General features: G+C 40.2%; 1 protein-coding gene across 3 annotated transcripts in view; it reads right to left on the reverse strand.

The window, feature by feature from the left end:
• Positions 1-16,802, reverse strand: part of LOC146856006 (metabotropic glutamate receptor 8) — a 2,429,629-nt gene that overhangs the window by 758,441 nt on the left and 1,654,386 nt on the right. For all 3 annotated transcript variants that reach the window (XM_085653966.1, XM_085653965.1, XM_085653967.1), the window contains exon 7: positions 9,976-10,176. In XM_085653966.1, coding sequence (XP_085510092.1) covers positions 9,976-10,176 — 201 coding nt within the window. The remainder of the gene's footprint in view (positions 1-9,975; positions 10,177-16,802) is intronic.

Below are 16,802 nucleotides of genomic sequence, written 5' to 3' on the forward strand. Positions count from 1 at the left end.
TATCCTTTTGGTCACACGTGAGCCATGAGTCAGTATACACAAGAACCCATGGACCGCTAACAGAAAACTTTTTATTGTTTAAGGATGTAGCATCCTTTGAACCTTTTTTAGACGAGATCCACCCGCCTTTATCAAAAACTCTGTACCTAAAATTTAGATATGGTACTCTTAGAACGAAGGCCCTAGAAAAAACCTGGGCGAAATCAGGAAGTGATCTTTGTATTTCTTGCACTCATGGTACAAAGGAAGATGATTTACATATACTTCTATTTTGCTCAAGCTATGTAATACCAAGGAAAAAGTGGATAGTACCACTTTGCCATAGAATAGGTTCTAGATCCTACAAGGAGGCTGGTAGAATTTTAAAAACTGACACCAGTCAGGTGATAGTTTTTGGAGTTAGTAGATTTCTTCTCGCTGCTAATTTTATTAGAATAAAGTTGGGTCTACATTTAAAAAAAAAAAAAAAAAAAAAAAAAAAAAAAAAAAGGGGGGGGGAAAAGTGAGACAACATATCACTAGATAGTATTAAAAATAAGATTATGATATCAGACCATCTAATTGTTGTTTTATTATCCAACTTGGAGGATGTAGTTGATGTTCTTTTTATGAATTTTATTAAAAAAAAAAAAAATGTACTAGCGTTCAGTGATTTAATACTATTTTTATGAGTTTTTAAACTATATTTATTATTAATTGTATTTTTAAATTTTAAAATTTCCACCCAGGCGAAATGTGATTGACAATGAATTATGGAAGTATGAAATTGACTCTCGGAAGCAACGGATATTATGAATAGGTTAGCTTACTTGACCCCTTTTTCCCTTCTTGTCTTGAGTTGACAATTGTTAAAATGTATGTATTGTTTTTTTTTATTGTTCTTTTATGATGCAAATGCGTCGAAATAAAGATTTAAATGAAAAATGAAATTCGGTATACATACATTAATTCAACTAAGCCAAACCTTCTAGTGTAGTAGACTGGGCTGCACACGGATAGCGGGAGGGCTCCCAGCAGCTTACAGGCTACTCGTTGAAGGAGCCTGGTTTGGAGAGACGTTTCTATTTAAGCCAATTTGTCTGGTTCATTCGAGCTGGGCAGTGCATTTTTTATTCAACAATTCTTTAAAAGCCTTCTCAGTTTGCACGACACGACTTTAGAGCACACTCTCTCGGTCTCTCAAAGAACTTTAAAACCATGACCTTTTCAAACATATGCTGAAAAAATGTCTCTTTCAGCTACTTGACTTTTACGTTCTCATTATGATCCTCCAGCTTTCTCTGTGCCTTTTCCAGTAAACCTCAATACGGGACTGCTCAGTGATGTAAGTTTTCTGTAAAAAATAATTAACCTATACAAAAATTAACATCTGTAATCTCAAAGAAGCTGCAAATCATTGTTCTTTTTTAATATGCTTGTTAGCTGGGCAATTAAGTCCCCTTTCCTGTATATAATCTCTGCGGGGACATTAGATTTTGCCGCTCTGTTGAAGGCATACGTGGTAAATGCAGCACCATTTCATACCAATTTATTTTTTGAGGGAACATATAGACATTCTTGCATTTAAGGTATGACACATTATCTTTGTATTTTAAATGTAATAACTGCATTCTCATTACAAGTAGCCTGATAACATGCTACTTGCGTTGTAACTCCAAATAATTTAGCGGTGTGACAGGAAGAAAGGTGGACTAATGGCTAGTACTGGTGACTTTCCACCTGGCAATCCAGGTTCAAGTTCTGGCTTCTCCACACCGGCTTGTTACCCTGAGCAAATTATTTCGTCTCCCTGTGCCTTATAAAAGAAATGTGTAATATACTCTGGTTCTCACGTGGTGCGCTATATGAAAATAAATACATTTTCATTAGCTAACCCAACAGTCTTTCAGTGATCAGAGTGAGTGAGGCCCGTGGCCATAAAATATATACAGCTCTGTCGCTGGAGCCGTGACAGCTGTATACAATACATTTTAGCAAGTTTGTTTTCGGCGAACTGTGTAACTGTTTGCTTGCTTGATCTTTCTTTCAAATGAATTATTTTCTTTTTAATGTTTACATTAATAAAGATCCTCACCACGTTGCATATGACAGCAACAACTGATCTATTCTACAATGCATGTAAAAGTACACATTTCAATATATTGCCAAACTTAGACAGCTGGAGTAAATGAGAACAAGAAAGATTCCACTTTAAACACCACATCGCCACTTTAGTCATCGGACTGGGACACAAAATAGGGCCAGACACCAAAATAAATGCGGTCCCCATTAGCGGATTAGATTGCTAAAAAAAGTGGCCCGTGTTTGCAAATTAGGGCAGTTTTGAACTTTTAAAGACACGCTGTCAGTAGCGGTCCGTGGAGGAAGTTCGGTGGGGTAGTGAGGCGGGGCGGGGGAGGGGCAGAGTGGGGAAATGTAAACACCGAAATATGGATGAACGGAGGTAAGTACACATTTAAATAAATAAAACGAATTCCTTTGCGCGCCCTGCATCGCAAAATGCGATGCAGCGCGCGCAACGAAATTCGAATCCGAACTTCCTCCACGGACCGACACTGCATGCTGTATTGGTGTTTGGAAGACTGCATGGATTTGAGCTTGCTGCATTCAATGTTTTCTTTTTACATCAGCGAAAATAACAATAAAACCGGCTTAGCAGACCATAACACAGGCCTACACACCTGTCAGACCCGCCCACGGAGCACTGCCTGAGTGCCTACATCACACGAGGCCAGACTGGTAACCCAAAGATGCCCTAGCAACATTTTAAGACCAGCCCCTAAAGAAAAACTGCCTGGACCGCGTAGGCTGAAAATACTTGACTGCTGCTTTTGTTATTGGGAGCTGATATTGCAGCACCGCCAGCCCCCTATAACAAAACCGGCACCCACCGCTGCAAAATGGGCCCCCAGCCTCCCAGGGAAACGCCAGATGTCCAGAACAACCAGTCCGGCCCTGACAGCACAGGCATCATCAATACATCCCACCAACATTTACTGTCCCAAAGGCTTTTCAAGAGGCTATCATAGCCTTGCTGCTGAAGAAACCAGCAGCCAATCAGAGGGATCTAGCTAAGTAATGCCCTTCCCGAACCACAACTTCCTGAGTGATATGAATGTTGACATCATATGTCAGCTCCATGAGCATGTGGAGGAAAAATAAATTCAGTCTGATTGACAGTCGACCTTCTGACTACTCTGAGACACCAAATATGCCACGGTTGATGTTATGGAAAACCTGGTAGTTTCACTTGATGCATTGGCCTTGGTGTATTTTATGACATGGTGAGAATAATGTGCGGCTAGATGACCATCAAATTTGGCAGAAATCACAAAAACATTCTCTCAATGGTGTGGATTCGTTCTTGCCAGCTAGAGCCAAAGAGTCAAAGTTGGTTCATCTTTCCCGAAAGTCATGAGCGTCACTTTTGGTCTACAATCACTGTTGTGATTTTTAACATTTACCTACAGCCACACACCAAAGGTTTATTACATAGCCCCATCAGCAGTTACTGATATATATGCTAACGCTCACAGCACAAATATACAACAGTGATATTCCAAAACTATGTGCGGGAAGGCAACGCTGTTGACCATAAAATTGTTATATACTGGACACCTTCAGCATCCCTATCAAAGCAGAGGAAAACCATTCCCATTATAGCAAATGTCTCTCAGTAGAGTGTTGTCACTGAGCAACTATCCCTTTTCCCTTGTTCCACATCCCCACCAGTTGGATATCTGAATATGTACAACAAAGGTATGTGTCTAACATAAACATTATGTTCTAAGTATTGTTTAAAAAATATTGTTCCATTGGTTATAAACTTTCATTTATTAACTCCTATTAGGTCATATTTGTGTAAATTATATTTAGGACAGCATATGTTTGGCAGGCAATATTTAATACACAATATTCTGGTACCATATTTCCCTGCCCTCAGGCATAGTCCTGAGTGATAGCCCCTTCCCACACATTGCCAAACCTACTGCTCTACACCCGCCATCCCACACCCAAGCTGTACCCTTCAGCCTGTGTCACCTTTAACTTCCTTGCAACCAAGCTGACATGCCACTAGGTTCCCACAATGTATCCTCTCCCTGTGCCTTATACCTGTAAGGGAGAAGTCACTGCTTGCCATGTCAGAATTAACAATGTTGGAAGTCCTACCTAAAAGACAGCTTGCACCGGGAATCTGCTATGTAGTGAGACAGAGCGAGTTCACCTATGCTACAGGAGCAGATGGTGCAAACTTCAGCTGCCTTCACCAATGGTAAACTTCCTGACCTGGCCCAACTGTGCATGCAAAGTATAAAGTACGCGCACCTCTAGTCCAAAGCTGGATGAATTTGAAAGTGACATGTATTTGAAATCTTCTAAGTGACAAGTCCCATTGAAGAGCAATAGAGACCCATCCTTATAACAGTCTGAATTCTCATCTTACTTGAGTGTTTTGCTGCCTCTTCCTGAAAGGTGCTTAACCTGAGTGTCATTTTTTAATGAAACCTGTCTCTTGCCTCACAGAAGACAGTAATCTACCCTACTATCGACTAAGGAATATTGTGCTACCAGAATATCATGGACAAAATATCAAAGACCAAAATATTGAGAAGGCGTATGTAGATAAGCACATGTTACATTTTTCTAACTCTATATATATGGACTTTGAATATATATATGTGTGTGTGTGTGTATGTATATGTATATATATATATATATATATTCACTGAAAAAACCATAGGTTTCACACATGTTATAGTTAGCGGAAATTTTACTGATAAAAAACCAGTGAAATTGCCCCGTTATAGTTAGTGCTGGCAACTATAACTCACGCGACCGCAATCCTCTGCTGATGCTAATACTGTATTTAGACACTTATTTGCCCATGTCTTCTTCCATACATTTTTAGCTATACATATATTACAAATATTTTTTTTTCATAAAGACACATATGTCATCAGCAGAAGATTGCGGTCGCGTGAGTTATAGTTGCCAGCACTAACTATAACGGGGCAATTTCACTGGTTTTTTATCAGTAAAATTTCCGCTAACTATAACATGTGTGAAACCTATGGTTTTTTCAGTGAATTTGCAAGGTTTTTTAAATGCTAATTCCTAACTATAACGTGTGTGAAACCTATGGTTTTTTCAGTGAATTTGTACGTTTTTTTAAATGCTAAGTTACTTTACGCCATTCGAGGCGTGCGTGCCCACTTAACGCAGTTCGTTCCGTGCACGGTTTTTATCAACTTTAATAAGCCCTGTACATTTGGTGGCCTTCGGCCACCAAAAGCACAGGGGGTGGGGTCAATGTGGATAGTGTTTTTTTTATTTCGATTTTATAATTTCATGTTGCCAAAATTTAGTTTTTTTTACCTATTAATAAGCCCTGTACATTTGGTGGCCTACGGCCACCAAAAGCACAGGGGGTGGGGTAAGTGTGGATAGTGGTTTTTTTTTTGTTTTTTTTTACCGTACGCTTACAGAAAGCGTACGGTAAGCGTACTCGGCGAAATTGCCGAAAAAAAATAAAACCGTTTTTGCTCTTGGGGGATGTTTGGGGACTCAACATGACTATGTGGGAGGAAGTTGTCAAAACAGCCCCGTAACATGTTTTTGGCCATCTTGTTTGATAAACAACACTCAGTGCGAGAGACAAAATGGCGGCCGCCGCTTCCTGGTTTCGGCCGATTCGAATGTTTACTAAGATCTAAGAGCCAATCAGAATCGCGCTCGCGCACGCCACCGTACGCTTACGGTAAGCGTACGGTAAGCGTACCGTAAGCGGGCTCAGATATATATATTGATTTAAAGGCTATTTTCTCAGAATCTACTGAACAGATTTACACCAAACCTACAAAAGGCACTTCCTTGACCTAGGGACTATCTCTCTGCCAAATTTCTAGTAATTCTGTTCAGCCGTTCGGGCTGTAGCTCGTTCTAAAGGTCCTATGGAAAAATGCATGGGAAAAACGCGTTTTGGGACCCCCCTTTTATCTCAGCCCCCGCTTGTCGAATCCCCCAGAGACTTTCAGGGTAGGAGCGGAGCGTAGCGCCCCACCTATTTTGAGAAATTCGCGAGGATTCATCGACCGGCGCCAAAGTTATTCAAAATAGAATGTTGAGGTTTTCCTATGGAAAAGGGGTCCTAACTATAACTACCTACTGGCGACCGCCAGTAGGTAATATATATATATATATATATATATATATATATATATATATATATATATATATATATATATATATCTTCAAGGTACATAAATATTTCTGTGGTTGATAATTCTATATACAATCACTGTGAGCAACAAACGCTAAAATGCTTTTGACCAGCAACATTTTCCATGTGCAATCCATGTGCTACAACTTCTGTTTCAAGGGATCAACCTTGACCAACCAATGGTGTATTTCCAGAGTTAATCACTGCAGTGTAGTCTGAGGAAATCTATCAGCTGAAATAATAGACAAGCTTCAAAGAGTGCTGTATCATACACCATTACTTGCCTCATCATTAGCTTGAAGTGTACAGGCCATACATCACCACTCTGAATGTTCTTCTATAGCTCCTAACCAAACAACTGATAGATTTCAAAACTGTGTCTTGTCCACAGGGATCTATATACTTATGGACTCTTATAACTTGTTGACTAGTCAACACAACATCCTATGGTAAGCTCCCCAACCAGTAAGATACAAATGGATTGGCAGCAGAAAACACCCAGCATAAGGCTCCTCTCTTCTACCACTTTGCCTCCAATAAAGAAGAAGAATGCATTCTGACAAATATTTGTATTCCATACAAGATGACTGCCCTACTGCAAGGGATATGCCAACATTATATGACTCCTTTGTTAATTTGATGCACTAATCCTCTTTTACTGTAAGAAACCGTTATCATAAAAAGTTGTGCCAAATGGCCTAACTCATGCAAATCCATAGAAGTGAGGGAAGTGACTGCTGGAATTAACTTAAGTCCTCCCTGTAAGACTCAAGGTCTGGACAGTGTACCCATGGACCTCTTTACAGGAAATTTAATGTTCTAGTCCCGATGCTAACCAGAGCAATTGGGGCTGCTTTAACAGGTCAACTGGTACCCTCATGGAAGGAGGCATGGAAGTGCCCATTTTCAAAAAGGGGAATAGACAGTCCCTACTTTGTTATCGGTCAGTCTACCATTTTAGCCAGAACAATTGAGGCCTAGTTACAGAATAAGAAGGGGCTGTCTATGAAGCAGTATGGTTTTTGCCCAGGGTTAGGTACTGAAGAACAGTGTCTTAACCTTCAGTGAATGGTGGGGAAACATGTCAAAAGCCATCCACTTAGCTTTTATGGACCTCTCCTGTGTTTTTGATATGGTAAATCAAGTAAAACTAAGGGATACCATGGAGAGGATGAAAGTAGAACAGGGTCTGAACCACCTATTAAGTTGTTTGCACTGGAACACTGTAGACCAGATTTGATATAGAGCAAATGGGGAACTTTTGCGTTTGATTAAATACTCCTCTGAGGTACACCAGGGTTGTATGATGGCCTGACTGCTATTCCTCACTTATATAAATAGTCACGGGTGTGAATTTGATCTTGTAGGTATTTTAAATTCCAAACACAGATTTGATCTGACAAGATTTTGTTTTAACATCATACATTTCTTAGTGGCATTCCCTTGTCACAGTGTTCAGTCTTCCCTTCCACAGATTTGTCCTTGAGACAATACTTCAGCTCAAAGCACAATGCACCTTATGGTTTTTTTAAAGCTTTACTCATATCTGCGAAAACGTTTTCTAGTCCCAATATTCCTAGCTGGTGGAAGTAGACAGCATAGGACAGCTCTTATTTTCCTTCACCATTAAAGTAGTATGAATACTTATACTGCAGTGGATAACTATATTTGCCGTGTGCTGGTTGTTAGGAAAAGATATGGGACATTGCAATATTGTTTTAATTCTCTTCGTTGTGCCTTAGGTCATTTTGGATATGAAGTATCTGTGGATATTTTGTGATTTAGAATTGCGTGTAAGGAAATAGGAACAGTCTTAATTTTATGTAAATGAAACGTATTTTGTTTTTGAATGAACACTTTTATGGCTACTTAATCTCAATAAAGTTTGACTGATGATAATGATGGTTTTTGCCAAATATCCTAACTCATAAAGCAACATGACCCTTGGTATAGAGCATTTTTGGGCCCTGCATTGTGATTCTTCTCAAGACAACCAGTCAGACTCTTGCACTCTGCATAGAATGGAGCCAACCTTGCTTAACAAAAAAGCACAGTCATTAGGAAGAGGTAATGAGAACAGCACTGTTGTACTACTGCTACCAGACTCTTCTGCTGTCTTTGACAGGAAAGAACACCCAGCCTGAAAACAAGATTAATACATTCGTTTTCCATGACCAGAACTCACCTATTGTGACTATCATTGTTTTAAACAAGTGCATCCAGCCTGCGAAATGAAAGAACTATTGTGGTTATGCCCGAACCAGACTACATTGTGCTTCTCTACCTTCACGCTCTACTCACTGCCATTTGACACTTATCTTTGCCCAATGGCTGATGTCTTACTTAGACATAGTTTGGAAATCTGGCGAAGATATACATATTAATGAGTAATGACAATGGAAGTAGAGCTAATACAACCACAGAAACATAGTCGTATGAAAGTCATCCTGCGTAGAGGAAGACAAAAGTGCATATCCTACAATGTTGTGGGAACAGAAATTGCAGTCTGTGATTTGAGATTCCCCCTCCTCACAGCATGGGACGATCCTTACAGAATGTTCCTCTTCTTCCATATCCAGATACCAGACTCTTCATGATTTGAGAACACCACTCCATTGTTCATCACACAACATTGAAGTACACATGGAAGTCCACTCCTTGGAGCCTTCATTCAACCTTATATTCATTACATCAATGTGATCCACTAGTGGTTGTCATTATAAAGAATATATAAACTATAAAAGATGCAGACTAAACAGTACTGATTCTTGGAAACAACAAACAAAAGCTCCTTACATCATACGCACTAGCTTACTAACAAGATGAGAGTGGATATGAAAATCCTATGCCTGGTCTGTGAGACCAGCTGAATTCAGGGGTCTCCATATGTTTATCTTTATGTGATTATAGATTGGCCAGGTCAATGTAGGTACAACCATTCATCCAAGTATCTGATCACAATGCTCCACAAGAAAAAGAAGTTACAGCAACACAGATTGGCAATCTGTGTTCTCTAACTATGGAACATGTAACATCATGCATGAACATTTGAAACACATATCATTGAGGAAAGAGGTCAACACATTACACAATTTCTCTCTAGAGAGGATTTAAAGACATAACATCCTAACTTAATATGCTTGCCTCAAGATCAGGGCTGTGACTGAGGTACATTCAGATGTAGCCCAGCTGCTCCACATGTAGCATCTACGAATAAACATAGCATCGGCCACATAACATGTTGTTTCTTGCAGTAAGTATTAATAGAATGACTTTAAGGTTTTCATTTAATCAGAAACCATATGAAAATTATAACATTTTGCCATGCCATATTGTACGAAATGCACTACATTTTGTTTTAACATGTGTGTGTGTGAGTCAGGCTCATGGTATTGAATATATAAGAAATAGTTTCGTGAGTTTTAAGTAAAAAGTACAAAAAAAATAATTTTACAAAATGTAAATATAAGGACATGTACAAATTCGTCTGCAGTAATGTACAGGTGCACATATGTCTATTTCTTTCTTACGAAACAAGAGCTTTCCATGAGCATGCATATTGCATTCTTTTCAGCCACAACAACTTAAACAGTTCATGAATATTTTCTAGAAGCCAGTATCTCAAGTGTTGTTTTGTTAGTCAGTAGCAAGTTACAAAACCTACAAGATGGTTGCAATGAAACTTCCATCTATACTTAGACCAGTCCCAGCCATATCTATTAAAACAGAAAAAGAGCCAAAACATATTGTCTTACCATTGAAGTTCACTGCCCGAATGTAACTAAGTAGCTCCTTGCCCTCAATCACACTCATTCTTGAGCACAGCCCAAGGGATCCAGGACAGAGGTCCTTGTGCATGTTGTTCAGAGCATGGGCCATGGAATAGACAGCATCAATAACAAACTGGACCTTTCCTTCTTGTTCATAGCTGGAATCCCTCCCAATGCGCTCCAATCCTGAAACGAAGAGTTTCATAAATTCAGCCTTCACTTTTAATATGTGCAGCAATTATCATCTGTGAGCTGAAACGTAAATTATATCACAACCATTTTGCCAGGGAAGTGCATCCCTATATCTGTACATCAAATTAGTGTATTCAAAGAAGGATCAGATGGACTGTAGATTTTATACATAGCCGCATTCACTATTACTGTAAGATTATTATGCTTAAGCAAGAAACAAAATATATATTGTGAAGAAACAATAGATTTGAACATTCTAATGAAAGGAGGAAAAATGTTCACGACAACGGCTCCCTTGTGCAAACTTTGTATATTCCCCATTCTGAGCTTTTCACACCTTTGTTGACAGCTTCACTGAGACCTCGTCCTTGGTCAACCCGTCGTCCATGAACCCACCTTTGGATTCAACCTGCAACCTTGCCCCGCTGAGGTCTCCAATGTCTGGAAAATGTTCTGAGTCCAAAGGACAATTTTTTGACAGGAAAAACTGAACCTCGTATCTGGCCCACGCCAGCCGCGGCCCGTGGAGGGAGTTCCGTGGGGCGGTAAGGCGGGGCGGGGGAGGGGCAGGCTGGGGGGTTCTAAAAACCAGAATATGGATAATTGCAGGTAAGTAAACAATTAAATAAATAAAACGAATTTCGTAGCGCCGCCCCGCCTTACCGCCCCACGGAACTCCCTCCACGGGCCGCGGCTGGCCCACGCTCCATAGTGATCAGCCTCATACCATACTCTTGTCCCAGTCCAGCACAGCCAGGTGTCCGCTGTTGGTACCTTGCACATTTCTGAGCTATTTGTAATTAAAACTTTCAACATTCATATCTCCAGTTACTCTTCTTGAATTGTTGTCAGTTTGTTCTTTAAAATATCCTCTATTTAAAAAACAAATTGAATTAAGATTTTTATTGTGTTGAGTTTTTGACTGTTTGGCTATTTTGTTAATACTAAACACTTTACATATTTTTTAAGCTACGCCTGTCTGGTCGGTGCTATGGCTACCAGGGGTTGAGCTCAGATTTAAATTACTGAAATCTTTAGTGGATCTACAGGAGCGGTGACATTTTTACTTGTGGTGGACTACTATCCAACAAACAATCCACATTTTCACAATAAGGGGTCCCTCAAAATAAGATAACTAATTGTCAAACTCCCACTGAAGACCTTGGTTTTGGCAGCAAAAGCTCTGAGCAAGATAAAGGTGGATATAGAAGCCTCTGAGGTCACTTTATTGCATGGATGAATTTTCCACTCCGCCCCATGCCAATAATTTATCTTAGGACTTAATCGCTTTTATAGTTCTCAAAATCCTCCAACACGAAAAGGCTGGAAGCCAGAGCCAGGAATGGCTTCATGAGGTTAAAAACCTAAGCATTGAGATCCATCTGAATTTTTTTTCAATGCGGTAAATAACTGGGGCTGGGCGGAGCTTATGGAGTTTCAAATCTGAATTTCTGAAAAAATCTGCAAAATTCTGCAGAGTTCCAGGAGCAGGCAGAGTTGCATCGGTTCTCTCCAGCATTACATCTAGAGAAGAGGGACATTTAGGATAATAATCAGAATATTTACTATTTCTGTACAGATATTTAAGTGGGAATAAGGCGTACAAAGTCTGCACTGTTAGTGTGACATGCAACTGCACGGAATTATGAGCAACTGCAAGGAATGTGTATTTCACATTTTCTGCTTCCTCAGTACGTGTCACAGAAAATTATGTGGGCTTCAGGTGTATCTTCCTTCATTCTCCACCACTAAATGAGCCAAGAGCAGAACATCCACTTGTTACTAAGCCATTAGCTTTCTGTTATTTCTGTGAAGTCTTGATCCTTCAGACATCCCTGGGCAACTGCATCACAGATTTAGTAAAATAAAAGGTGTGTACTTGGCGCTGACAACAGAAACGGGAGACCAATGTGTACCCATACATTGGATGTCACGGACTACCCAGCATTCAGGACAGACTTAGCACCAGAATCAATGAATTCCCAGTCTCAGTGCTTACTAATCTATGCCCCAACATGCTCAGTGCCCTGCCCTGTTCAGGTTCAAGTGTTTATAAACCACTCACTACACCTTTTGTATTCTCTGCAAGCGAAAAAGTACAAAGGAAGGGGAGAGCGGGCATAGTTTCCCACGTGTATAGAAACAGCAGTTCACTGGGCAGGTCTGCTGAAGAGAACAAATATGGCATCAAGCTTTACATTTGGACAGCATAATTTACCAACATTCATGTGTATTCATTCCATAGAATCCATGCAAAATTTAATACAATCTTGTACAAAACAGGCCGATTGTGGGACGTTTAACACAAGAGATATTTAAAGTATTTATTTTTCAACAGCTTAAAGAGCAGGCATTTATCACCTCTTTATTTTACTAATAATTTCACTGCATGCAGTGATGCCCTCGTCACTGCATCCTGGGTGACTCCGATTTGACAATATGGTATTCTCGTACCTGTGATTAACAATACTGCAGATTTCAGTAATGACATGTGGCAGAAGACCCATGGTTGCCAATCAAATTGTGATTTGCAGTCTACTCATTATAATAAGGAACACCTTGGTGATGAGAAGCTAAACTGACCAAAGAATGCTTGCATGGAAACTTGCTGATCATCTCATTAAAATGGTGCCAGCCATTCCTTCCAGCCAAATCACCTTCACTACAATAGCTCCACCCAATGGACTAAATTAATGCATACATAAAATCAATCAACTTTATGCATGCCGTCCCTTCTGTTCTTCTTGAGTGTCCTTCTCTCACCAAATACTGTGATCCTCGTCAAACAATGGTGTGGCAAGACACCCCAACTGTGCATGTATTTCAACCATTCTGATCTGTCCCTTGCAATGAGAACGGGCATGGGGCGGCTGGGGCACAAGAAATGCTTGAGAAATACTTGAGATGATGTGTCTGGGGAAGAAGCAATGCCAACGCCCTTGTAGTCCAGTGGTCATTGGGCCCTGGCAGTGGGAGTGGGGGCAGATCAAGAGAGATAAAAACAGGACAATTGTAGTTCTTTCGCACCATGCAAGATTGAAAACCCAGCAGACCCGGGAGACCTATGCCTCCAACTCACTAAGAGGGGGCATGGAGAGGCCATCACAGGAGGTGCCGTACCACATTCAAAATAGAACGCACAGGACTGGGCAAGTCTTGCAAACCCAAATTTCAACAACTCACCATCTCGCACATACAGGTGACAATAATCCCAAAATGACTACACAGCAATCCTCCATTCCTCTATTGTTTACCCAATTTCTAATGGCACATTTTTATATGGTCCTCCACAGACACTCTACCCTCTTGCAGGTGGGCTTTCCTTCCTCTTCAGAACTCACCCCTGCCTTCCTTACTTTCAGGAGATCAGTCCACTTACTGCAGCAGAGTTTTAGACAAAATACAAAACTAATCCCCCACTAGGTGGGTGTGGGTGCCAGTAAACTCGAACAAGGAAAGAAAAAGCATTGTCTAGAATTAGATCAACGTCCCCACTAAGCACACCTGAAGAATGTCAATAATTTCAACTCCGTCAAATACTGTTTGAATTTTTGAGGTTTATTGAATCATGTTTTTCATAGTGTTCAGTAATTGCACTTGGAGCAAGCATTGTCCTTCTGTCCCCCTGGTGAAGGGCTGTGTCCCAAAATGCGTTGGGATTGATTTAAAATGAGGAAAAGCAATTTACGTTTCTATGTGTGATTACTGAACGTGATATGAAAACCATGATTCAATAAAGCACAAAAATTCTAATAGTATTTGAAGGAGTTGAAATTATTGACATTCTTAAGGTGTGCTTAGTTGTTCTAATTCTAGACAATGCTTTTTTTGACCTTGTTGGATTGCATGCCCAGGATCAGAGGGCTATACCCACTGGCACCCTACATCTGGTTCACCTTAAAAAAACAAGAAGGAATATTCATTTACCAGAGAGTGCCACAATTCAAAGACTAAAGTCTGCCAGTAAACTCTGCCACATGGCAGTTGGCTGAGTTTTTGCTGAACTCCATTCTCCAAGCAGACTACAGAGTGGCAAAACTCTGGCAACTTCTCCGGCGGGGCGCAGTTTGCAGCCCACCCCAACAAATACCTCCAAGTGGCCATTTAGACTGCAACATCCCTGGGCAAGCTGCAGCACCTTTTGCTCGTGGTACTGACCCTTTTTTCATTAGAAATATTCAAAGAAGAATGTTTTTCTGATTGACTTTGCCACACTCTAAATATAACCGTAAGAACTTAAATGCATCTGCATCTGTAACAACACTCAGAAAAAACAAGACAACATACTGAGTCTAGCTTAGAAAAAGGCAAACAAAATGTTTATGTACATTAAGAGCCATTTTGCATCAGCCAGGTTGGACACATGCAGAATTTCTTGTATTGTAATTGGGCAACCACCCTTTAAATCAATTAGTGACCGGATTGCCCAAATATGGCCTCAGAAAGTGATCGGACAATAAGGTTACAAGATCACTTTTTTATCCAGGCAACACTTTTCTAGTCCTTTAACAACCTATTGCATTCTGGCAATTGTATTTCTTGTTAACAGTGTCTAAATCTATTGGACTAACATGGCTGAAAATCTTTAATTTGTAAAAGGAAATTCTGGATCTGTAAGATATTCCTGAATGACATTGGGCAATTTGATAACTGTATCAAACAACTTATTCACCTTTTAGAAGTTAAATTAGAGGGTTTATTTTTTGACATGGGTATGCCTACTATGTAAACAAACCATTTGTTTATATGTGGTCTTAGTATCAATAAGCTTTTGAAAACAGATGTCTCTCAGACTATACCCCCTGCCCACCAGTTATGGTTACCAGATGATGACTCCTAGTCATCAGGGAAACTATATTCCTGTCCTTGATTTCCCTTTTTTAAATCAATCTATTTAAGTGCGTTAGTGCCATTGTCTTAGTGAACCACAAATACAATATACAATAACCAGACTGCAATACGTTTTTAAAGGGAAGCCCAGGTCTGGAAAATTGCTTTACTGATGACAGAGTCAAATGGTAAACTTATCACACACTACTATCAATTGAGCATAAAAAGGACCTAGATATAGGAAACCTGTCTTAATCCAATCGTTTTAGATGTACCACCCTCTTTAATAGCGAATGACTCATTACTAACCTCAAATAAGAAATTGGACTATAATTTGCGGTGTGCATCTGGTCATCTCAAGGACTAATCACAACTCTTTTCAGGTTGAACCCTCAGGGTCACTAAATTAACCTGAGCTCAAACTCCTGGTAGTTATAGCACAGAGCAGACAGGCTTAGTTTAGGGCAATGTGTAAAGTATTTATGCAGTACCAAAACAGTGATAAAGTCAAAATGCCAAACCATAAAAATCATAAACCAAATTAGAAACATAAAGAAAAGGTTAATGAACAAAATACACTAAAAAGACAAAAATACAATAAGGGAACAGAGATATGAATTTTGAAAGATTTAAGTAGAATTGGCACCTAAAAGGGCAAAGTGCCAGTGCAAGTAAATTTTCATGGTAGACCGGGACTTAGGCATGATTTGAGGCTGACCGTGATGAAAATCTGGTTGGTTACACCAAGCGGGTTGGTCTCGGTAGAGGTCTGGAAGTTAAGACATTTGAAAAAGTTTCAAGGCCCTAATCCAAAAAGGAACTTCATCATTTTTTTAAAGAAAAAGCTGTCTTTCAGCGGGACAAATCTGAATTTGTAGCTGCCATCGTGAAACTGCCAGTTGGCTACCTGCTGCAGGATGATCCTGCTAGGGCTCTGGAGCTTTTGAGGTTTTTGGTTAAAAGAGTTTCTAAGTCCAAAAACAGAAAAGGGCTTTGTCATGTTTTTTCATAGATTCTGGAACCTTTTCAGGGGGACAAAACTGATATTAAATCTGATGCCATGGAACTACTGGTAGGGTATTTTTCACAGTAGACCCCCTCAGCTCCGAAGCAAAAGTTTCTAAACATTTTACTGGTGCCCAAACAACCACACAAGTGCACTTCTAAACACCCCTGACATCAGGGGTGGGCTGTCGGCATGGACTTAGAAACTCTTGGGGTGCCAAGCAGAAACCACAAGCAAAGTTCAGTCCAAGTTCAGGCCACTGATCAGATGGGAATTGCAGGGAAGATGCCACTTGCAGCTTTTTGTGTCCCTGACTTTTTTGTCCTGGGTACAAGAGGAGCTGGTCCAGTCTTTCAGAGCTCCTCAGTGGTCACATACAATAGGCCCAGTTCTCTTTGGTTCTTCTGTAGATCTAGAAATTGTTCTGTCCAGGTGCCTTGGGTGCCATGTTTAAGCCTTAGACCAGCTAGTGGGTTGAGTGACTCCTGGTCAATTGCTAACCAATGGGACACAACTTCCCAGGCGCAAACCTGCCCACTTTTTCAGTAGTTCCTGATTGTATTACTGCAAACAGGCCCTACATACCAAATATCAGGGCATTTTCAACATGGCGAAGGACTGCAGACACAATAAACTTGCGCTCTGAGGGTTGTGGGTATGAAGAGGTGTGCACTATGGTTATATCTAGGGTCCTTCAACATCTAATACTAACATCCAGTATGAAACAGGCAATATACTCACAGCAAACCCAGAGACACTTATCTGGTAGAATAGAAGCAGGATC

This window comes from Triturus cristatus, chromosome 4_1 (assembly GCF_964204655.1).
Source record: "Triturus cristatus chromosome 4_1, aTriCri1.1, whole genome shotgun sequence".
NCBI lineage: Eukaryota > Metazoa > Chordata > Amphibia > Caudata > Salamandridae > Triturus > Triturus cristatus.